This window comes from Mauremys reevesii, linkage group 10 (genome assembly GCF_016161935.1).
Source record: "Mauremys reevesii isolate NIE-2019 linkage group 10, ASM1616193v1, whole genome shotgun sequence".
NCBI classification, from domain to species: Eukaryota; Metazoa; Chordata; order Testudines; family Geoemydidae; genus Mauremys; species Mauremys reevesii.
Window position 1 is genome coordinate 51079137 of NC_052632.1, and position 25006 is coordinate 51104142.

Below are 25006 nucleotides of genomic sequence, written 5' to 3' on the forward strand. Positions count from 1 at the left end.
CTGCCACCGCCTCATCGGGGGAGGAGGATGAGGAAGGACCCGGTAGCACTTCTTCCGGTGCCTGCTCCGTGTCTGCGGGAATAGGTGCCCGCGTTTCATGCTCTAAGTGCGTGCCGTGAGCGGCGGCCTGTGGAGTGGGGGACGGAGGTGGCCTGCTGACAGTGGCTACCGGTACCGACCGCACCGAGCCTGGCTGTCGCGGCGGAAGGGGAGGCCCCTGTTCATGTTCGGCCCAAGGCACCCAAAATCCCCATTGTTGCGGTCCAGGTTCTGGTGGGAGGGACCCCGCCCGGAAGTCAATTGCGCTGCCCCCAGGGGAAGCGACTGAGGGCTCTCTTGATGGCCAGGGGGGGGCCGAAGCGGTGGCCGGGCGGACGTCCGGTGCCGGAGTAAAGTGCCCCCGCGGTGCCGACGGACGGTGCCGGTCGTCACGTGGTCTAGCCGGCGAACGGGACCTGCGTGTGGCGCGGTGCTGGGAGCTCGACCTTTGGCCCCGGGAGCGCGACCTGCGGCGCCGGGATGAGGATCTGGACCGCGTGCGGCGGCGCCTAGAGCGACTACGTGACTCTCGACGCCTCTCGCGGTGCCTGGAGCTGGACCTGGTACGGTGCCGGCGACTCGGCGACCGGGACTTGGAACGTCGCCGGGAGTGCGACCGGTACCGCGACTGCGACCGGCGAGGAGATGGGGAGCGTCGTCTTGACGTGGATCGTCGTGCCCGGTGCGGTGGAGAGCGGTGCCGTGAGCGAGATCGGGACCGAGATCTGGCGGCGGTGCTGCGATCAGCTCGGACGCCCGGGGACGGGGGGCGCATCATAAGTGGCTTCCCAATAGATTTGAGAGTCTGCACCGGTGGCACCGGCAGCTGAGCGCTTGTATCAGCGGTAATGTCAATTAAATGTCTTGCCGTCGCGAACGACTCGGGCGTGGACGGCAACCTCAGCTCCTCCTCGGTAGGTACCGGGGAGCTGGGCGGTGCCGGACTCGACGGGCCTTGCGGCGCCGGAGTCGACAGCACGGTGCACGTTTTGTGCACAGCCTCAGCCTGCACCGTTACAGTCGGAGGCGGCTGGGCTAACGGTCTCTTTTGCTTATCAGAGACCGTCTTCGGCACTTTGCGCTTCTTTCCCGGGGAGATGGAGCGGTGCCGGGTCTTCGGTGCCGGGTGCCGAGATGCATCCTCGGCACCGGGGCGGCTGGGTGCGGTCGGCGCGCTGCTAGCCGAGGCAGTCTTTGGCGCCGCCGGTGCTGGTGCCGGAGGTTGGAGGGCCGACTCCATGAGGAGTTGTTTCAACCGTGAGTCCCGCTCCTTCCTCGTGCGAGGCCTGAAAGCGACGCAGATGGGGCACTTGTCCGACCGGTGCGACTCTCCCAGACAGCGGAGGCAGGAGTCGTGCGGGTCACTCACCGGCATAGACCGCTGGCAAGCCACGCAGGGCTTGAAACCCGCCGGTCCGGGCATAAGCCCGCACCGGGGCGGAAGAAGAGGGCTAACCCCTCTAATTCCCTAATGACTATTGTAAACACTAATTATAGAACTATTAACAAAATTTAACAACTATATACACTAACTAACGGAGAACGCTAAGGCTGTGGAGGAAAGCAGATCACTCCACTGTTCCTACTAGCCGTCACGGGCGGAAAGAAGGAACTGAGGAGCGGACGGGCCGGCTGGGGTATATATCCGCCGCCATGGCGGCGCCACTCCAGGGGGCGCCAGCCGGCCCGCCGGAGTTGCTAGGCTAAAAATGTTCCGAAGAGCCGTGCACGCGCGGCGCGCACACCTACATGGAATGGATAGGAGCAATCACTCGAAGAAGAATGATCCTTACTGATAGTGCTGAGGGAAAGAAGATGGAGGTGAAAACTACACAACGTCAGTAACAGAATGAAATAATCACGTGTCTGAAACTGATGTTAGACTAGGGCAATATGGATTTCTGCTTTGACTGACAGGAGGATAGGATTTATTGATAGCAAGTGAACGAAAACAGGCCAACAAATCCAGAAGAATTCCAGCCTGGTAGGGCTGTTATGAGAAAGGGACAATAGAGCTATTTAACATGAAAAAGTTAAGCTTAGTTTGAACCTAATGTAAGCAGTTTGGATTAATAGCAGAGAGACTCAGGGGACTAAGTGATAAAACCAATTACCAGCATGGAATCTCAGAAGTTTGATATACAGTATATGCAATCACAAATCAAAAGAAACTTTTCAAAAGGACATGTTTAAACCCTGCTCACAAGGTCAGCTGGCAGAAAAAGGCATATTCAACAGAGCATAATGGAGAGATGAAGACCATTAAAGTGGTATTCTATTTTAAATGTGGCGTCTCAATGCTATTTTCAAGTTTTAACTTGTGGATCAAATTTCCTCATTTTATAACTTGAAAAAAAATGGGTTTTATAGCTTACAAAGGTACGTACTCATCCTGAAATATGAGAGTTAAGCTGTGTTCTGGGCTCATGTATCACAAATAGTAATAAAGATTGAGGACTAAATTCCCATCCTTAGTAACACCCATGCAAGTGCATTATTTTAAGTGGGATTGCACAATTTAGCAAGGGCAGCATTTAGCTCTGGAATTGTAACTTGGTTAACAGTTCTATTAATGCCTGAGCCAGGTAAGAACCTGCCTCACTTTCCCATAGTAGTACAGGCTCTGCAGCACTAACAGAAGTAACAAAACATTTGCTACGTAAATCCAGATTACATACCCGGCGCAGGGATGTAAGATGCCATCATTTTTACATGGATTACTTTAATTACCCTAACACTTCAAGCGAACTGAGCTTCCTTGCGGTCAGTACATGGTGTATTATGGGCTGTTATCACTGCTTTGCATTTAGAGCCAACATGGTAGCCGTTTGTCATCTCTGACCCTAACTGATTTGTTTGTTTTTTTTAATTAAATCTCTTATATGAATGGAACTGGGCAGCTGGGCTAAGAACATGAATTGGAGGAAACAGTGGTCTGAGTATGAAGAGCAGCTAGTTAGCCTTGATCTGGGGACAGCGACCATAAAGCTTCTTCATGGTCAGCTAGGAAAGACTGGAGGATAAATGTGTATCACCTGGCATGGGAAGCAAGTGGAAGAAAAATACTGACAAGTCTTTGGGATTCCAATACTTTCTCACCAGGGAGAAGAAATAAGGGATCTAAATTCAGACACTGTCTTACTTCCACTCATCATTTCTGGTCCTATGAACACCAATAGCAGGATAACTTTTCGGAAGCCTACAGTATAATTTTGGTTTTGCAGTAAAAGTCTTATACTCACACGTCGATAAGGTCAGGTTTCAATACAGACGGCACAGCAGTTTCAATGTTGTACAGTTTAATCTGGGATCCATACAGTGTTACCTTGACCAGCCTGCCAATAAAGTAGCAAATCAAAGAGTGTGTAGGAATTGTAAAATACAGATGTGCATGTACATCAAGAACAACCAGAATATACTTTATCATAACATGGCACTCTGCTAGACTGCACACTGACTAAATGTTCACACAATCTAGATTGTCTAGCACAAGGTCATTTTGCATCACAAGCAAACTTGTTCTAAGGAATAGGTACAGTATTTCTGAATGTAAGCACAGGACTATGTATAAGCTGTGATTAAACATATACTTATTTGGGAGTTGAGGAGAAGTGTCAAATTGAAATCTGATTCCAGCTCTTTGTTTTGGGTGATGCCGACCTGAAGTAATCAAATTATATCCTTAGTTCCATTAGGTCGGAATAGCTGCAATTACATCATGAGAGTGGACTCTGACTTTCCCAGTAATTGTTCAGAATTGAACATCTAAGTAATCAATTATTGCTTATCTCTAAAATATGTATTTAAAGGATTACGGGAGGGTATATTTGAGAAATTTAGCACTGGTGAAGCAATACCTCTGGCATTTGATAGACTGACATTTCAGTTACTCTGTGGCAGAAGGTAGTTTGTGTTTTTTGCTATTCATTGTGGGGGTGGCAGGCCTTAAAAGTGGTCAGCAGTTCCTCTGCACTGGTGGAGGGTTGGCAGCACTATTCCCTGATGCAGTGACCTTTTGCCTACCTCTCCACTACTGTAAGGGCATCGTTGAACCGGGCAGCAAAAACATCCCCAATAAAGTATTCGGCTAAACGGCCAACAGCCTGCAGCAGGGAGCTAAGGTCTCGTAGGGAGCAGTGCAAGCGTCGGCAGTCATTCTCTGCAGTGATATTCAGCCTATGACCTGAAATGACATTGTGGTCGGTTAGCCATAAAGCAAGGCAAGATTCAAGTGTAAATGCTCTTTGGTTTGCTATTAACCATTGATTAACATTCAGGCAGTCTGGAGTCTCTCTCTCTCTCTCAATTATAAAATTTAAGCACAAAGCACAAGTAACCAATATCTGTAATAAATACAGTTCTTTCAGATGAGAAACCCAGTTATGTAGCTACAGGAAATGCAGAGTTTAAGCTAATTTCATTACAAACAGTCTCTTTAAATTAACTATCCCGTGGGTCACAGTTCAGCTCTGAGCACTGTCATTTGATGGAAAGAATGAATAAAACAAGTTTAAGTGGATGCTGTCAAATATAGTTTTTGCAGATAGATGTAAAAGACTGAAAAGAAAGTTCCCCAGCCATTTGACTTTTTCATGTACATTTTGTTCTTTTGGATTAAACTGTAGCTAACAGGCATCTTTTTTTGGTTACTGATTGACATTAAACAAAAAAAGATGATCCCAGCTCTGGGGATAAGGTTGTTAGTTTGTCTCCCTCTGCTGTTTGTCTATATAGCAACAGAGTATACAAATTCCTAGAGGAACAACAACAAAACCACATTTGTAACCTGGATGAATTAAATTCAGATGCAAACACAATGTGTGGCTAACTATCTACAATCACAGCACCCAGATACATGTAACACTGATTCCTGGAATTTTTTTTCATAGAATAGGCTATGTAAGCATACGGATAATGTACATGTTTATTTCTATTTTCCCTGGCATGGGACACACTGCTGGAAAATGCATATTGTAATGCATAGGCCTAAGGACAATGAGGACAGCTGAAGAATTTTCCCTGCTTTCCTTTCAACTGTTCAGATAAGTGTATTAAAACAGCATATTTTTTCCACTCATGCCAATTTAGTCTCAGCACTGATGTTGAAAAGTAGGAGCTATTTCCATCAAGATTGCAAGATGTGAAACTGCTAAAACAGGCACTACATCGTATGATCCTGAAGCTGTACTTGAATCTAAGCTGTCTACTCTGATCCATGCCCCCCTTCGATGAAAAGCCAGTTCCTGAACCAACTTCTGTTATACACCGTTGTCTATAAGCCTTCCATGAACATGTGTAGTGACTGTTCAAGGTGGGAAGAGGCCATAAACCTGGGTGCAGAACATAATCCACAAATTGCTAATATCCAGCATGGTAAGCCTCTGGAGCCTTGTCTGTGCAATAAATCACTGTACTCTACTGACCCATCGGGGCAGCCAGAGTACTAGGGAAAAAAAATACTTGTGAGCCAGGGCCAGATTTGCGACAGTTGAACAGCTTAGAAGTAATGAAGACTGCCATCAGTATGCACTGCAGTGATTTAGTGCATTTAAAATGTGCGTATTTTAATATATTAGGTGGTGTGTGTTCAACTTCTCTAAGTGATAATGATGTGGATAACATGTACATCTTGTGATATTTAGCATACAGCAGATTCTTCTAACAGCCATGTCAGAAGGCTTAATGGAAGGGATACATTCTAAAGGGTTAAAGACATGTGACTAGCTAGTATAAATTGTACACCTCCCAATTAAAGCTCTCACCCAGTTAGTATCTCCCCACCCACCCTTTCCTTGGTTGTCAAACAGCTAGCCCACAAGGTGAGCCAACAGCCTAAAAGAGGGTCTGGTTTCTCCCTTTGGGATTAAACTCTTTTGGTAGGTTGGGAATTCTTCCCACCAAGACGCAGAGGTGCTTGGAATGGCAGTTAGTAGAGAGTGCTAAATCTACTGCCTCCTCGATCTTTTCATTCAAGTATTCTTAACTGATTTTACTTCAATCCTAAATAAAAATGCTCCCACATTGAGAGCTTGATGCTGAGTTTGAGCCCAAACCAAATTAAAACAAGCCCTTCCTGAATGGAGTTTCCAATGGAAAAGCTGATAGTCATTTAACTATATCAACCACGCTACATTACTCCAACATTTCTGTGCTCCCCACCAGTTTTCTTGTTTCAAGTACCAGAATCAATGAGAAAACATATCAATATAAATCACATTTCTAACAAGAAAGCAGATTTCTCAGAGCACAAACACCAAACTCATATTTCTGAATGCTGAGCCCTTATGCAGTGTGTGTAAGCATCCCAGTGTGAAGAATTTTAGGGTTAACCTTTAGAATATTGATGCTGAAGTACTAACGGACAGTTTGACAGCAAGCAGGAGCTTAATGCATGAACACAACATTTTTACAGCTAAGTGTATAGAGAATTGAGAAATGTAACACCGGAGAGCGGTATTACCTGTCCCTGAAGTGACCACAAACTGTTGTAATCCCAGGTATACTTCCAAGTTATCCTGCAGAACTGGGAACTGGGAAAAAAAAAAAAAAAAAAAAGGGACAACACATAGGTGTGATTTTAATGTTAAGGCAGATAGACTTAATGCTTCTCCATTACACTGGCCACTGCTGGGGCAGTCTCTGGCTACTGCGCCAGCCCCCCCTCCCTCCAGCGATGGTCCCAGGCCACCCCCTGCCCCAGAGCATCAGCGGTTCTCTGGTCCACCCCACCTCCAAAGCACCCTCCCCCCATCTAGAACACCCCCAGCACCCAACCTCCAGAGCACCTAAGATTTAGTTGGGGGTATATAGTACAAGTCATGGACAGGTCTCGGGCCATTAATTTTTGTTTACTGCCCTTGACCTGTCCATGACTGTTACTAAAAAGTACCCATGACTAAATCTTAGCCTTACGCATGGCTTATGCTAAAGTTTTAGCAGTTTAACTCTTGGGACTTAATTGGCACTTCTCTTCTTTTCCCTACACAAATCTAGATATCTACTCTGTTGAAGTGTGGTCATTCACTGCCCAGTGCCAGGCACCACATGCAGAATGTCCAGCAGATTAGAGACAGATTTACAGTGACTCAGTTTATTCTGGAGTCTATTTCACTTACTGGATTTGTGGGCTAAAGGCTGGTCACATGTTACAAGCGCATTTCACAAACTACTGTAACATGTGTATGAGACTCATTAAGTGTTTCTTGGGTTATCTAATGTCCTAGAATGAACTGAGCAGGTCTCCAAGGAAAGATACTTAATACTGAAACAGGAGTTCATATGACGGAACACAGCCACAGGGTTAGAACTTTCTTAAAAAGTTCAATATTAACAACACAGGGAAATGTTTTTTAAAACCATGTGTTCTTCACCAAATGCCGTTTGCTTTCTGCATTTCACTCTGCACGTACAGTGAAAGGAGACCAGGCCCTTTCACTTTGGTTTGTAGTAAGGTTCACCTGCTGACTCATGCATTAGCAATGGGCTGCAAACACTGCAGGGGAACGTTTCTATTCATACAAACAATTTTTCATTAGAATTAAACAGAAATCTTCCCATGACTTTTTAGCGCTAGTTTTAGAAAAGATTTTTCACAAACATGCTTTTGGGACTTGACAATACCAATATGTGTAACGGTAAGACAAAGCAAGTGAGCTTCATTCTCGTCTCTCAAACAAGTTTGCTGCTTTTCAGGGAATGTGTTCAATGCCTTCAGGTACGTAGACAGCCCCATGACATACCACAGTAGAGTAATTACACATGATCAGTGATCCTAGTGAATTCAGATACTTTTCTTCCCATCCATAAGGAGCGCTAAACAATACTAATTGTTACACTTCTGATCAATAGTTTAATGCCCCAAAATTAGAAGCTTGAGAGCCACTCTAACTGCTTTTCTCCCACACAGCTACAAGAAAAGGCTATTTCATAGCACTGCCATCTTAAATGCCAAGATAGTGACATTGTCACAGATGGAGAAGACAAATTTTCAGTAGGGCTGTCAAGCAATTAAAAGAATTAACTATGATTAATCATGTTAAACAATAATGGAATACTATTTATTTAAGTGTTTTTGGATGTTTTCTGCATTTTCAAATATATTGATTTCAATTACACAGACTACTAAGTGTACAGTGCTCACTTTATATTTATTTTTATTACAAATATTTGCACTAAAAAACAAAATAGTATTTTTCAATTCACCTCATACAAGTACTGTAGTGCAATCTCTATCATGAAAGTTGAACTTACAAATGTAGAATTATGTACAAAAAATAACTGCATTGAAAAATAAAACAATGTAAAACTTTAGCGCCTACAAGTCCACTCAGTCCTACTTCAGCCAATCACTCAGACAAACAAACTTGGTTATAATTTGCAAGAGATAACGCTGCCCGCTTCTTATTTACAATGTCACCTGAAAGTGAGAATAGGCATTTGCATGGCACTGTTGTAGCCGGCAGCGCGAGATATTTACATGCCAGATGCGCTAAAGATTCATATGTCCCTTCATCTTCAACCACCATTCCAGAGGACATGCGTCCATACTGATGATGGGTTCTGCTCGATAACGATCCAAAGCAGAGTGTACCGATCATGTTCATTTTCATCATCATGAGTTTGATACCACCAGCAGAAGGTTTATTTTCCTTTTTGGTGGTTCAAGTTGTGTAGTTGCCGCATCTGAGTGTTGCTCTTTTAAGACTTCTGAAAGCATGCTCCACACCTTGTCCCTCTCAGATTTTGGAAGGCACTTTGGAGTCTTAAACCTTGGGTTGAGTGCTGTAGCTGTTTTTAGAAATCTCACATTGGTATCTTCTTTGCGTTTTGTCAAATCTGCTGTGAAAGTGTTCTTAAAACAAACGTGCTGGGTCATCATCCAAGACTGCTATAACATGAAATATATGGCAGAATGCAGGTAAAGCAGAGCCAAAGACATACAGTTCTCACCCAAGGAGTTCAGTCACAAAATTAACACATTTTTTAACGAGCATCATCAGCATGGAAGCATATCCTCTGGAATGGTGGCCAAAGCATGAAGGTGTGTATGAATGTTTAGCATATCTGGCACATAAATACCTTGCAACACCAGCTACAAAAGTGCCATGCGAATGCCTGTTCTCACTTTAAAGTAACATTGTACATAAGAAGCAGACAGCACTATCACCTGTAAATGTAAACAAACTTGTTTGTCTTAGCAATTGGCTGAACAAGTAGGAGGACTGAGTGGACTTGTAAGCTCTAAAGTTTTAATTATTTTTTTTTTGAGAGCAGTTACGTAACAAAAAAAAATCTACGTTTGTAAGTTGCACTTTCATGATAAAGAGATTGCACTACAGTACTCATATGAGGTGAACCGAAAAATACTATTTATCATTTTTACAGTCCAAATATTTGTAATAAAAACATAAAGTGAACACTGTACACTTTGTATTCCGTGTTGTTTTAGAAATAAATATATTTAAAAATGTAGAAAAACATCCAAAAAATATTTCAATTGGTATAATATTGTTTAACAGCAATTAATCGCAATTACTTTTTTTTGAGTTAATTGTGTGAGAATTGCAAGCCCTAATTTTCAGTATTTCTTGCTTCTCCCTCCCTATGGTTTGCAGAGCCCTATCTCCCTATGATCTTCATCTATGTACTGCCGTGTATTTTAAGTTAACATTCCACCCTCCTGGGAACATCTCACCATTTGCCTTATGTGCAGTACCTCCACCTTATGGAAAGGCCAAGATGAATATGCTGACTGTCACAGCAGAGTGTGCAGCTCTGACCCTCAGCATATTCATATGTTCTTTTGGGCTTTGAGAAGATTTCTACCATATCTTGGGTGGAGTGCCAGAGCACACTTGTGCCTCACTCACTGAATGTACAGGGGCATTTGAAATTTGGATCAGCCTAAAGGTGAAAACTGGTAACAGCAGAGTGTGTAGCTCTGTCATAAGAACATAATAAGAACATAAGAATGGCCGTACTGGGTCAGACCAAAGGTCCATCTAGCCCAGTATCTGTCTACCGACAGTGGCCAATGCCAGGTGCCCCAGAGGGAGTGAACCTAACAGGCAATGATCAAATGATCTCTCTCCTGCCATCCATCTCCATCCTCTGACGAACAGAGGCTAGGGACACCATTCTTACCCATCCTAGCTAATAGCCATTTATGGACTTAGCCACCATGAATTTATCCAGTCCCCTTTTAAACATTGTTATGGTCCTAGCCTTCACAACCTCTTCAGGTAAGGAGTTCCACAAGTTGACTGTGCGCTGCGTGAAGAACTTCCTTTTATTTGTTTTAAACCTGCTGCCTATTAATTTCATTTGGTGACCCCTAGTTCTTGTAATATGGGAATAAGTAAATAACTTTTCCTTATCCACTTTCTCAACATCACTCATGATTTTATATACCTCTATCATATCCCCCCTTAGTCTTCTCTTTTCCAAGCTGAAGAGTCCTAGCCTCTTTAATCTTTCCTCGTATGGGACCCTCTCTAACCCCCTAATCATTTTAGTTGCCCTTTTCTGAACCTTTTCTACTGCTAGAATATCTTTTTTGAGGTGAGACGACCACATCTGTACACAGTATTCGAGATGTGGGCGTACCATGGATTTATATAAGGGCAATAATATATTCTCAGTCTTATTCTCTATATCCTTTTTAATGATTCCTAACATCCTGTTTGCTTTTTTGACCACCTCTGCACACTGCGTGGACATCTTCAGAGAACTATCCACGATGACTCCAAGATCTTTTTCCTTATTCGTTGTAGCTAAATTAGCCCCCATCATGTTGTATGTATAGTTGGGGTTTTTTTTCCCCCAATGTGCATTACTTTACATTTATCCACATTAAATTTCATTTGCCATTTTGTTGCCCAATCACTTAGTTTTGTGAGATCTTTTTGAAGTTCTTCACAATCTGCTTTGGTCTTAACTATCTTGAGCAGTTTAGTATCATCTGCAAACTTTGCCACCTCACTGTTTACCCCTTTCTCCAGATCATTTATGAATAAATTGAAAGGATTGGTCCTAGGACTGACCCTTGGGGAACACCACTAGTTACCCCTCTCCATTCTGAGAATTTACCATTAATTCCTACCCTTTGTTCCCTGTCCTTCAACCAGTTCTCAATCCATGAAAGGACCTTCCCTTTTATCCCATGACAGCTTAATTTACGTAAGAGCCTTTGGTGAGGGACCTTGTCAAAGGCTTTCTGGAAATCTAAGTACACTATGTACACTGGATCCCCCTTGTCCACGTTTGTTGACCCCTTCAAAGAACTCTAATAGATTAGTAAGACACGATTTCCCTTTACAGAAACCATGTTGACTATTGCTCAACAGTTTATGTTTTTCTAGGTGTCTGACAATTTTATTCTTAACTATTGTTTCGACTAATTTGCCCGGTACTGACGTTAGACTTACCGGTCTGTAATTGCCAGGATCACCTCTAGAGCCCTTTTTAAATATTGGCGTTACATTAGCTAACTTCCAGTCATTGGGTACCGAAGCCGATTTAAAGGACAGGTTACAACCCTTAGTTAATAGTTCCGCAACTTCACATTTGAGTTCTTTCAGAACTCTTGGGTGAATGCCATCTGGTCCCGGTGACTTGTTAATGTTGAGTTTATCAATTAATTCCAAAACCTCCTCTAGTGACACTTCAATCTGTGACAGTTCCTCAGATGTGTCAACTACAAAAGCCAGCTCAGGTTTGGGAATCTCCCCAACATCCTCAGCCGTGAAGACTGAAGCAAAGAATCCATCTAGTTTCTCTGCAATGACTTTATCATCTTTAAGCGCTCCTTTTGTATTTTGATCATCAAGGGGCCCCACTGGTTGTTTAGCAGGCTTCCTGCTTCTGATGTACTTAAAAAACATTTTGTTATTACCTTTGGAGTTTTTGGCTAGCTGTTCTTCAAATTCCTCTTTGGCTTTTCTTATTACACTCTTGCACTTAAGTTGGCAGTGTTTGTGCTCCTTTCTATTTGCCTCACTAGGATTTGACTTCCACTTTTTAAAGGAAGTCTTTTTATCTCTCACTGCTTCTTTTACATGATTGTTAAGCCACGGTGGCTCTTTTTTAGTTCTTTTACTGTTTTTCTTAATTTGGGGTATACATTGAAGTTGGGCCTCTATTATGGTGTCTTTAAAAAGGGCCCATGCAACTTGCAGGGATTTCACTTTAGTCACTGTACCTTTTAACTTTTGTCTAACTAACCCCCTCATTTTTGTATAGTTCCCCCGTTTGAAATTAAATGCCACAGTGTTGGGCAGTTGAGATGTTCTTCCCACCACAGGGATGTTGAATGCTATTGTATTATGGTCACTATTTCCAAGCGGTCCTGCTATAGTTACCTCTTGGACCAGCTCCTGCGCTCCACTCAGGATTAAATCTAGAGTTGCCTCTCCCCTTGTGGGTTCCCGTACCAGCTGCTCCATGAAGCAGTCATTTAAAGTATCGAGAAATTTTATCTCTGCATTTCGTCCTGAAGTGAAATGTTCCTAGTCAATATGGGGATAATTAAAATCCCCCACTATTATTGGGTTCTTAATTTTGATAGCCTCTCTAATTTCCCTTAGCATTTCATCATCACTATTACTGTCCTGGTCAGGTGGTCGATAATAGATCCCTAATGTTATATTTTTACTAGAGCATGAAATTTCTATCCATAGAGATTCTATGGAACATGTGGATTCGCTTAAGATTTTTACTTCATTTGAATCTACACTTTCTTTCACATATAGTGCCACTCCTCCCCCTGCACGACCTGTTCTGTCCTTCCGATATATTTTGTACCCCGGAATGATTGTGTCCCATTGATTGCTCTCAGTCCACCAGGTTTCTGTGATGCCTATTATATCTATATCCTCCTTTATCACAAGGCACTCTAGTTCACCCATCTTATTACTTAGACTTCTGGCATTTGTGTACAAGCACTTTAAAAACTTGTCCCTGTTTATTAGCCTGCCTTTTTCTGATGTGCCAGATTCTTTTTTATGTGACTGTTTATCATCTGATCAGGCCCTTACATTATACTCTTCAGTCCTTTGCTCCTGACTATAACCTGGAGATTCTCTATCAGACACTCCCCTAAGAAAAGTCTGTCCGATCCAGAGTTTTCACCTCTAGACTGATCTAGAGTCTGTGTCCCAGTTTTCACCTCTAGACTGATCCAAATTTCAAATGCCCCGGGACACTCAGTGAGTGAGGTACAAAAGTGTGCTCTGGCACGCTCCCCAAGATATGGTAGAAAATTTCTCAAAGCCCAGAAGAAAATCTGAAGCCTTTTAAATTTATGGCCTTGATTTTACCAAGATTTGAATCCAAAAGCACATCCCTGTGCCTCTTCTCTGTAAGCATTGCACAGCAACCTTCTACCAGTGTTTGTACAACAAAATCTCGAGAGCAGAGCTCATGTCGTATGTTGCAGAGCTGCTTCATCTCAGCTTCTCAGCAGAATGACTACTTACTAGTGTAGAGAAGGCATGAGTCGGCAGGAGCTCCATGACTTTTGCCACTACTTCTAGGCTCTGGCGTAAGTACCGCTGCCATTCAGTCTGCTGCTGTGGGGAAAAAGACCAGGGTAATCACCTCTTATTTCCCTCCAAGCGGAAAGTGGAAAGAGCTGGCCTATATTTAACAAGCTGGTAGGCCGTAAGTACTGGAGAAATGACTAACCTGTACCTACCAGGGTTTGGCTTCTGTCTGAACATCTGAGAATTGAAACAATATATAGTTTATAGGAGTTTCTTACTTTGTCAGCAATCTGAGCTGGAGTTAAGATTTGCAAGCTTTCATTGACAAAGGAGGTTAACAATGCTAAGTAATTGTGCATCCATGTCATATCACTTTCTGGCCTTCTAGTAACTGCGGTGTCCTTTATTCTGTTTGTATGCTCTTATCCTGGAGCACATCAGTGTTAATCTAGAGCAAATTTTCAAACATTGTCTTCCATTTAAACATGCCCTCCCTTGATAAAAGGACCAATATCAAATAAGGGTTAAGTGTCTGCATGTGTTATAGGAAAATAGTGTCAAATCAAAGAACCATTTTCTGCCTTGGTCTAAAAAAGGGTGTTTAAAAAAAAAAAAAGACACACACACACACACACACACACAAAACAAACCCAGAGGAACTAAACCCTACTCCTAAAAATAATGGTTATTGCAGAAGTATACATAAGATTATTTTGCTAGAGAGAAACTGGACTGACTGTACTCTCTCACAGCCTGGTTTCCCTTTGTGACAAGCCCACAATTTGTTTTACTTTCACAGCCTCTTTACCCAACCCAGCCATATCATTAATCACTCTAAAACATCATCTAGACTCACTACAGCTACCATGTCACTTTGAGAAGAAATACCATATGCAAATGGAAAGAGTAGAGTTCAAATGGCTCTTAAATTAAAGCTGATTTTTTTCTGCTTCATTTTATTTGCTGCACTACAATGGAAATTCTCTGCCTCCAGTGCATGCTAAAAACAGAGTCAGGCAGGACAGCAACACAAAGTCCATCAGTGAAAACATTTCATGCTTCTTTCAACCTCAAAACCCACACAGCACCGTATATTTTGCTTCATGCACGTAACAGCTGCCTTAGAACTGAATATACTTCTGCACTTAAAATCTGGGTTCAGAGAGGCTAAGTGGGGAATCATAGCACTGCTGATCCCTTAATGCTCTTGATTTGGAATGGTGAGGATGCTGACAAGTTGCTTAGATACATGCTTTATCCTGGCAGCACTGAAACTGTTAAGATACAAGAGATGTCAGCAAGAGGTGAAAGTTACTAGTGTGAAATATTGGTCTAGCCTGTATGTTGAAAAAGTGACCAGATCCTGACAGGAAGTTTCAGAGGTACTCAGTACAACCCAGCAGTTTAGCATTGAGGCATGCAGTTTTCCTACCAAGTCTCGGTTTCTTACATCGTCATCTAGAGTCTCGTCATCCAGCTCCTCCAATTGTGCCTGGTTGTACCTGAATTGTATTCGATTCAAAACCTCTGTCAGCAGCAGAACCAAGGCGTCTTCGTACCTGCCATGAGTGAAAGAAGAAAAGCACAAGATTGAGGAAAGGGAATTCTAGTAGAATACTCTTGCAAACCCTCACCCCTTCCACTGAGGTTACCTTACAGACTCGTTTGCTGGGGAGACATCAGACAGCCACAGCAGCGTTAAATTATAAATAACAGCTTTTCTAAGCTATAGTATGTGCCATATGATGATGCAGAGAAACTGCAGCAAGAAATGATAACCCACTCAACTTTGAAAGTTAGACAGGAAACTAACAGCAATAGAGGGAGCTGAAGAGAAAGAAGATCTGGAAGATAGTGAAGCATGACAGAGCAGGCTTTAAATGAATGGTCTCCATTTAAAAGAACTTGCTACTAATTATGTGGCTCCTGCTTGCTAGTAGCCATTTAACTGTGCCTCTTTTGAGGAGTGGACAGTGCTTTTAAATGATAGAAGATTAGGGTTGGAAGAGACCTCAGGAGGTCATCTAGTCCAACCCCCTGCTCAAAGCAGGACCAACTCCAACTAAATCATCCCAGCCAAGGCTGTGTCAAGCCGGGCCTTAAAAACCTCTAAATGGAGATTCCACCACCTCCCCAGGTAACCCACTCCAGTGCTTCACCACCCTCCTGGTGAAATAGTGTTTCCTAATATCCAACCTAGACCTGCCAAGATGGATTATAACTAATGGTCAAGTTCTGCTTCTTGCTGCTAAAAAGCCAAGCAGAGATGCCTACCAGAGTTATCAAAATCCTATAACATGGATAGGCAACCAACTTCAAAACTGCACCACCGCTTGCTCTGACCACCACATTATTCTGATTAACCTTTGTCCAAGGGAGAGACCAACTGGTAAATGGGCGGGGCGAGAAAACCAATTCTCAAGTCTTAGCAAGATTCTGGGCCAGGTAGTAATGGTTTAAACTAGAAGATCATCCCCAGAGTACTTATATCTTCCAGTGCCTTCATGTGGTTTAGGCTAAGATTTTAAAAAACGTAAGTGCCTATTTTTTGGCAGCTAAATAAGTGGCATAATGTTGTTAAGTGCTTAGTGCCTTGTAGCTCCCACTGATGTCATAATTTTTTTGCTGTTTTGAAGTTGACCCGTTATTGTGCAAGAAAGTCATGATAATTCTTTCACCCCTACTACAGCACTACAGCCAGCAACAGATTATTTACTCTCAAGATATCAGAAATGTAGCATACAAAAGTCAAAAATGTTTCTCCCCCCCACAATCAACCATGAGTAATGCCAAATTGCAAAATCAACACAGAACAGCCCTGGGCTGGAACACAGCCAGCAGCCACCAGTGGTGACACAGGACTGTCAAGTTGCTCTGGAGACCCAATGTTTCCTACCATCCTTTTAGAAAACAACTGCTCTGAAGAATGTCCCAGGTCATGCCTTTCTCCAGGAAAGAGCAGGTTGGAAAGCTAAGAATTTCTCTATACTAGTAACAAGAAGAATCAGAGCATGGTGCAATGTAAGGGATAGTCCAATCAGCTGTGCCCATAACTGAGCAGCCAGATGCTTTCAATGAAGGGCTGCTATACTATCGGCATGTTACTGAAAAGATGATGTAAATTTGGATTTGGTAATTTGTATGTTACGCTCCTGGATTAAATGTAAAATTCATAAACCACAGGGAACAGGAAGTTTCACACGCTGTTCCTGTGGTGTAACCACACCTACATCATCAAATTAAGACATATAAACGCTTCAACAGTCTGCATGTTTGATAGAGCCATAGAAACTTTAGCTAAAAACAGGCACCTTTGCAGAAAGAGCAATACAAGTTTAGGCAGCTCATAGAATATCTTTCTTTGAAAATTAGAAATGCTACCTCCAACAACAGCAGCTAATATTACTCTGATTTTTTCCTATATCACAAAAAATGAATATATATAACTAGGCAAGGCATGTGCCCACAATCACTGTGGGAAAAGAGGGAGAAGAGGAGTGACCAGTGAGAATTTGGCATAATTGTGTGCAGCTTGGTGAACAGTTTATTGAGACTGGCAAGTTCTCACATCTGAACTCATCTGAAAAATCCAATAAAGCAACTCCCAGCACTGAACAGACAAGGGCTGGCTGGGTTAGCTAGTTTTGCACTTGTTCCAGTCAGAATGTCTTTTTTGGCAACACATCAGTTATTTATATTTAGCATGTTCACTGGGAGAGGAAGCGTCTTCTTGTAGTTAGCACAAACCATGACATGTAATGGAGAGTTTTAAATCTGCCTACTTTGAATACAGGTCTCCCTTGTCCCCATGCTAAGTAGTTTTAAGACACTAGTGGAGATTCTTGCTCAGAGCTGCCAAGATGGTGGCAAGAAAGGGATCTATGGAACAGGGGCTGAACCGTCTGCTTTAAACATAAGCAGACAAGCAGCCAAAGAGGAGAAACTGCTAACTTTAGATTACCTGATGCATTGTGTTATAGGTTCAATTCCCTTACACCGATGGTGCTATTAAGGCATTTCTCTTAATAGAGAAACATTCACCAGGTAACTTTGTTTTTAAAATCCATAAACCATAAAACTTGCTGATTCATTAATGGTAATTATCATTCACTAGCTATATTCTTGGTCTACTATGTGTCTTAAAGCTAGGCATATGACTGAGCTCCTTTTTGACTTTTTGTTAGAAAATGTTATAATCACAGATTGTAATCAACAAATTTTTGTTTTTTTCTGGTTTCTATGGTCATGCATATGTATATTAAGTCATTCAACAAACAGACCATGTGTTTTTAACCTTATTTTAACCTGATCTGAAAACACAGTCTTCAAAATCTTAAATATATTAAGTCAAGGATCCCACTAAAAGAAATCATCTAGACACCAAACATCTGTCAACTGTTTGATAGTGAATGATGTTCACTCCCTCATACATCAACAGCAGCACAAGACAGTGGTGGTAACATTCTCACCATGAAGCATTTTAGACAATGGAAGTTCAGTGTTTTCTGTACTTCCACCCAACTTTCGCTTGAATGAAATACAACTGAGGAACAGTGCTCCTCAGGGTCAGATGTTCAGAGTCCCATTGCCTGAATAGTCTGACCATATAAAGGCATTGAGTCAGGATCACTTTTGAAGAGCACTTAAAGCTGTAAGTGACTGGGCAACAAAATGGCAGATGAAATTCAATGTTGATAAATGCAAAGTAATGCACATTGGAAAACATAATCCCAACTATACGTATAAAATGATGGGGTCTAAATTAGCCACCCATGAAACAGATCTTGGAGTCATTGTGGATAATTCTCTGAAAACATCCACTCAATGTGCAGCAACAGTCAAAAAAGTGAACAGAATGTTGGGAAGCATTAGGAAAGGGATAGATAATAAGACAGAAAATATCACATTGCCTCTATATAAATCCATGGTACGCACACATCTTGAATATTGTGTGAAGATCTGGTCACCCCATCTCAAAAAATATATGTTGGAGTTGGAAAAGGTACAGAAAAGGGCAACAAAAATTATTAAGGGTATGGAACAGCTGCCATATGAGGAGAGATTAATAAAACTGGGACTTTTCGTCTTGGAAAAAAAGACGAATGAGAGGGGATATGATAGAGGTCTATAAAAGCATGACTAGTGGGGATAAAGTAAATAAGGAAGTGTTATTTACTCCTCATAACACAAGAACCAGGGGTCACCAAATGAAATTAACAGGCAGCAGGTATAAAACAAAAGGAAATATTTCTTCACCCAGTGCACTGTCAACCCATGGAACTCTTTGCCAGAGGACGTTGTGAAGGCGAAGACTATAACAGGGTTCAAAAAAGAACTAGATAAGTTCACGGAGGATAGGTTCATCAATTGCTATTATCCAGGACGGGCAGGGATGCAAAACCATGCTCTGAAGCCTTTGTTTGCTAGAAGCTGGGAATGGGCGACAAAGGACAGATCACTTGACGATCACCTGTTCTGTTCCTTCCCTCCAAAGCACCTGGCATTGGCCACTATCAGAAAACAGAATACTGGGCTAGATGGACCATTGGTCTGACCCAGTATGGCCGTTCTTATGTTCAGTCATATGCTGCATCAAGCGTGAGCTGTTTTTAATCTATCTTTTAATGGTCCCCATTGCTGTAATATCCAAGCACCCCAATCTTTAGAATATTTACCCTCAACACCCCATGAGGCAGGAAGTACTATTATCCTCATTTTACTGTTGGGGAAACTAAGGCATGGAGGGACAAAGTGACTTGCCCAGGGTCACATAGGGAGTCTGTGGTACATCAGGGACTTGGCCCCAAAGCTCTCAAGTCCTAGTCAGTACCTAACCAGTGGACCATCTTTCTTCCCTATAGTCAAATTACATAAAGCAAAAATACAGTTTATACACAAAATGCAGCTTGATTAAACAACTTTATTATTTTTGTGCACAAATTAATGTTTTTCCTAAAGTGCGACATTGCATAAAGACATCGGAGTGCAATATTTCGAAGCTTCAGAATTCATACTGCATTCTTAGCAGTCAAACTGGTGAATATTAAAGTCCCAACAAAAGCCAGGAATGATGTCTAACATGCTATGGTTAGGTATCTAACCAACACAGCAAGATGTCATCCACGTATCAACAAATACAATTCAGACAACCCAGTATTCTATAATCAAGGTTGCCAGGCTAAGGTACGGTTTTATTCTCCAAAGTATCAGTTCTTGCCTCTTTACTGTAGGGTAGAGCTAAGCAAATTACAGCCCACGGGCTACATCCGGCCCGCGGGACCGTCCTGCCCAGGCCCTGAGCTCCTGGCTAGCCCCTGCCCCTCCCCTGCTGTTCCTCCTCCCCTGCAGCTGGCGCAATGCTCTGGGTGGCGGAGCTGTGAGCTCCTGGGGCAGCGCAGCTGCGGAGCCAGGCCTGACCCGGTCTCTGTGCTGTGCGGTGGCGGTGTGGCCCGGCTCCAGCCAGGCGGTGCGGCTGTAGCGCCGCCAGTCACCGGTGCGCCAGGCAGCGCGGTAAGGGGGCAGGGAGGGCTGGATAGAGGGCAGGGGAATTCAGGGTGGTGGGCAGGGGTGTGGATAGGGGTCAGGGTGGTCGGGGGGGGAGCAGGGGGTTGAATGGGGGTAGGGGTTCCGGGGGCGGCAAGCGGCAGTCGGGGTACAGGGAGAAGGGGTGGTTGGATGGAACAGGAGTTGGAGGGGAGACACGTCAGGAATGAGAGGAGGGGTTGGATGGGATGGTGGAGGTCTGGGGGCAGTCAGGGGACAGGGAGTGGGGGTGTGTGGATAGAGCAAGAGTCCCAGGGGGGGCCATCAGGGAAGAGAGGGGGTTGGATGGGGCAGGAGGCAGATAAGAGGTGGGGGCCGGGCCACAACCCCCTCCCCTAACCAGCCCGCCATACAATTTACAAAACCCAATGCGGCCCTCAGGCCAAAAAGTTTGCCCGCCCCTGCTTTAGTGTCAATCTTGAACTGCACAAGCATGTAGAACTTATCACCCCCAAACTACATTTTGTTACAATAGCCTCTGCAGGTAAAATAATTAGGAAATGCAAGACAGACTCACTCTTAGTGTGATGACTCAGGCATAACCAGCAGGCAAGCGTGAGCTCCACGCAGACAAAGCTATTTTTATGCAGTATCTCAAGCTTTTTTTTGTTAAGAGTTGCTGGCATTGCTTACCTGTTGAGTACTGCTTCTTTGTCTGCTAGACGACTTTTAATTTTACTAGTAAGATAGTCCAAGAAGAGTGTCCAAATGTCTAAGCAAGAAAAGTAACCTTCATGGGTAGGCTGAAAAACACAAAACCCCATGTTAAACATCATGAACTGCAATAAAATATAGGTTATGTGCAGCCAGAATTTGAGTTAGTGTGTAACTTTCAAGAATGGGAGGACACTTCCATTAAGTGATGCAGATTTGCTTTAGTGAGGAATTTTCCGTGTCACTTGGAAAAATCCTACTTGCCTGAACTGTCAAAAGAGGAGTGAGGTCTGAGTTTAGGACTGGGAGCCAAGACCTCCCAGGCTCTAGTCCTGCTTCTGACTGACTCTTCCTGTGACCTTGAACTAGGCAAGTATCTTTCCTTTAACAGTTCCCTCCCCTGTCACAACATATGAATAATTACATGTGCAAATAAGGTTGCAAGTTTAATTGAATGGTGTGAAAGCAATTAATCTTGTAGCAGGTTTAAGGTGACACTCCAGGTCATGGTATGTGAGGGAAAAAAAAGATAAAAATCATCCCCCACCAAGCCTGAGAGAAGCTGTAAAAGCAACAGTTTCAGAAGTGACAAAAAAGTCATCCCCCAGCATAGATGTATGGGGTTATACAGAGACTTTTCAAAAAAGTTTCTCCAAACCCAATTAAAACAGCAACAAAGACAAAAGCCAGCCAAGTCATTCATGCAAGATAACTAGATCTGATCATTTTTCAACTATTTGGGGCCAGGAGCAAGATTTCCTGCATGTTATGCTATTAGAAAGTGCATGAAGGCTTCCAAGAAGTCCCAAGGTGTTAAGCCAGTAGAAATCTGTATGATAACATGTTCAGTTGCTAAAAAGGCATGAAACTGAAGTTTTAGAGGGCTGCCTTCGAGCCATCAGACCTATTGGGAAATAAGCTATCCTTTACTCATCTCATACATGGCTAGGACATACAAAGAAGGATGGAATACGATAAAAGCCGTGTAAGTGCTGTACCTGATGAAAGGTGTATTTGAACAAGAGAGCCAAAAATTCAACCACTGGGAACTGAGAGTATGATTCAATCCTCCTTAGGTGGACGCTCACAAAGAGACGCAGAAAATCTGTAAACTTCTCAATGTAGCTAGAGGAAAAAAAAGAGAGAAAACACCTGATAAAACATGAAGGAAGCCATGGGGGAAAAACAATTTAATTGAAATAGTAAAAAAGTCACTCAAAACCGTTCCATTAAATAAAAACTACATTTAATAGCCGGTAGTACAATTAAAATATAAAGCCCTGCAACAATTACCTACAGGACGGGCAACCCTTCATTCCATTAACACCTGAAACACAGCAGAAAAGACAGTCTAGTCAAAAGCAACTTTAGTGTTCAGATAAAACAATATGAATTAAATAAGGCCTTGAGATAAGCAACCCCCTTAGTGCTACAAATATTTAGCAGCAAGACCCATCATAGCTGAATGGATACGGATGGGGTTAGTCAACAGAATGTAGCACTTGGGGAGATACTGTTGAATGAGATAAACACAGATATAGGGAATTGATTTTCTGGTATTAAAAACACACCAACGGCCACACCCATGTCACGGAGATAAATAGGAAGTACTCCGGGGACTGGGGAAATATAACCCAGTAATTCCTGCATCAAGTCCAAGAGCTTGTGATTGAACTAGACCATCTCTTTTATAAAGAGAGGCAGTCTTGATTTAAACACTCCTTGTCAGTTTTCCCCCCACATCTAGGATTAGTCAGTTCCATGATTAAGACTGTGTCTTTCTGATGCTACAGTATATGAAGTGAAGGGCCCAAAAAGGAAACTACCACCAAAATTTAGACACACTTTCATGGCAGAGTAAGTAGTTAAATCTTCAAGAAAGTATTGCTAAAACAAATGATAAAGGCCACTGCAGTGTAGGCTGTTAATGTGGAGTGAACATCCACTATGCAATATGGAGCTTTACCAGAGTTTAGGATATGATTTTAATTACGTATTGACTGCAAAAGAACAATGACCTGTATGCCATCACTGCACAGGATGCTTTGTGAACATTCTAATACCAAGAACCCCATTGATGTAGTTACATAACTGCACGGCTGAAAAGCCGATATCTCCCACCAATGTGACGGTTTAGAGTTCTTAAATATCAAGAAGTATTTCAAGAATTTTTTTTAAAAAAGAAACATCACACAGCTGAAGACACCAAAATAATTGTAGTGGCAAAATTCTAAGACACTCAGGAACGACAGCCCCTTATTACATCTGCACTGATGGGAAACTCTATTTGTCCGACACACCTCACTGTGAGAAAAAATTTTCCTTTTAGTTGAACAAAGCTAGCTCCAAACTAGAGTCACTACTGAACAGGAACAGCAAGTTGCATCATTCCCAGACTGGTCACTATGAAACTGTGGACCCACACAATTGCTGGAACGCATGAGGTAGTAAGATTATATTTATAGTTCATTTGGCACCAGTCCTCTTGGCAAGAGGAACTCCCACTAAGTATATACTGGTCATTGGCCAAATACTTCAAAACTAAAGTGACCTAGTGGGAAACAGTTATCCTGAGCTCAGTGCTTTCTTTAAACCAAGATCTAATCCAAGATCTGCTGAAAGTTTTATATGGATGTAGGCCTCTAGAAGCCACTAAGCCAGTCGTTAGCTTTGGAATTACCATTTATACTTTGTTACTACAATTCGGATTTCATTAAAGATACCGGAAACTTGAAATTAAATGCCACACAAATGGGAAATTGCAAAATATGGTTAAAGTTAACATTTTCTGTACTTGTTTACAAGTTCAAGATCAAGAAGGCTCAAAACTGCACTAATTCCATGGTAAATAAAGTAACTGATAACCAACCATGACCCCATGTCACTCCTGTCCTAGATAAGAGTGATCTTTTAAGGCAATCAGGATTTTAAAGGTAGAAGATAAGGTATTGCTATGTCATTTTACACTATTTTGCAACAATGTCAGCTTTGTTCAGCAGCATGCCAAGTTAAAAATGGCAAGTGAGAAGACAGCTTGACTTGAAAACTTGGAATTGACTCAAGTCTTGGAAATCAAAGTGTAGCTAACCTTAAAACAAAGAAAAAAACTGTTTGACAGACTGCAGACTCTTTACTCCACAGGAGGGAAAGATTGTAGAACAACCAGTCCAGAGAATGTTTTACTCATGAAAAAGCTAGAGAAGTCTATAAAGTTAAGTCAAAATATCTAGGTTACATCCCTGATTCAAATCATATTAAGCATTAACAAAAAGGGAGATTCATTTATGGACCTCAAGATCTCTGAACATGAGCTATAGCAAAAGAATACCAAATGAGTGCAACATGTAAAAATCAAACTGGGCTCTAGCAGAGCTTCCACAGCCTGTGGAGAAAAATCCCTGTGCTCTGAAGTCTGTTACACTGCAGGGGGGTGGGGGGGGGGGGGGTAGGGAAAGAACTCTTTCCCACTGCATTATTACTAACTTGGCTTCACTTTCCTGGAATCATCTGTTCTCTATCCATATGCCCAAATGTACATGCCCAAATGTACAAGAGATTTCAATTTTGCTACTGCACACCTGATGTTAGGAAGCTAGGTAATGTCGAAGCTAATGGGATAGTCAAGAAAATGGATAATCAGAATTCACTATTTATCTAGATTTAAATTCCAAAAGAGTTAAAAATATATCTAAAGAAGCCAGCTGAAAAAGATTGAAGGCAATTTGAGAGAAAGAGATGCACTGCATCTGTATTATACATTGACCCGTTTTTGCTAAACCAAGACTTCCACCTGAGTTGAAGTTACAAAGTGCCTCTGTTGCGCAAACCCATTAACCTTTTGATTGAAACTTGGGTGTCATGTCTGGGACGATGATCAATGGTTCAGTAGAAGTTTGGTAGTGCAGTGCCGTGCTTATCTACTTCTATCACCATGCATCCACAGCAACGGGCTACAATTGTGAATCTGGGTACAGTCACATAATTACAATATCAGAAAATATATCCTGCCAACATTAGCATCAGGAGAGAGCTCCCAAAGCTAAAACCTACAGCAGTGCTGTAACAGAAGCTAACATCAGTAGTTGTCTGCTATGCCACACTAATGACTATTTCAACACATGGAAAGTTCAACCATGCAACATGACTTTCCCTCCTGTCAAAACAAGTAGAAGAATCTTTATGAAAGATGTCAAAGATTCGTAATTGAATTAGGCAATAAGTTTCTTCGTATCCCTCTGGAAGTGAAAAAGGAATTAGAAGCCTCCCAGATGCTTCCACTTATCCTGCCT

The 25006-nt window shown here is 42.5% G+C and overlaps 1 protein-coding gene across 3 annotated transcripts in view; it reads right to left on the reverse strand.

Moving 5' to 3' along the window:
* The window catches only part of XPO6 (exportin 6), a 113231-nt gene that overhangs the window by 28477 nt on the left and 59748 nt on the right, over window positions 1–25006 (reverse strand). For 2 of the 3 annotated variants that reach the window (XM_039491378.1, XM_039491376.1), the window contains 7 exons: window positions 21716–21842; window positions 20697–20806; window positions 14971–15079; window positions 13515–13607; window positions 6500–6569; window positions 4063–4222; window positions 3282–3374 (listed from right to left, as the gene is read on the reverse strand). In XM_039491378.1, the coding sequence (XP_039347312.1) occupies window positions 3282–3374; window positions 4063–4222; window positions 6500–6569; window positions 13515–13607; window positions 14971–15079; window positions 20697–20806; window positions 21716–21842 (762 nt within the window). The remainder of the gene's footprint in view (window positions 1–3281; window positions 3375–4062; window positions 4223–6499; window positions 6570–13514; window positions 13608–14970; window positions 15080–20696; window positions 20807–21715; window positions 21843–25006) is intronic. The other variant, XM_039491377.1, reaches the window with a different exon arrangement.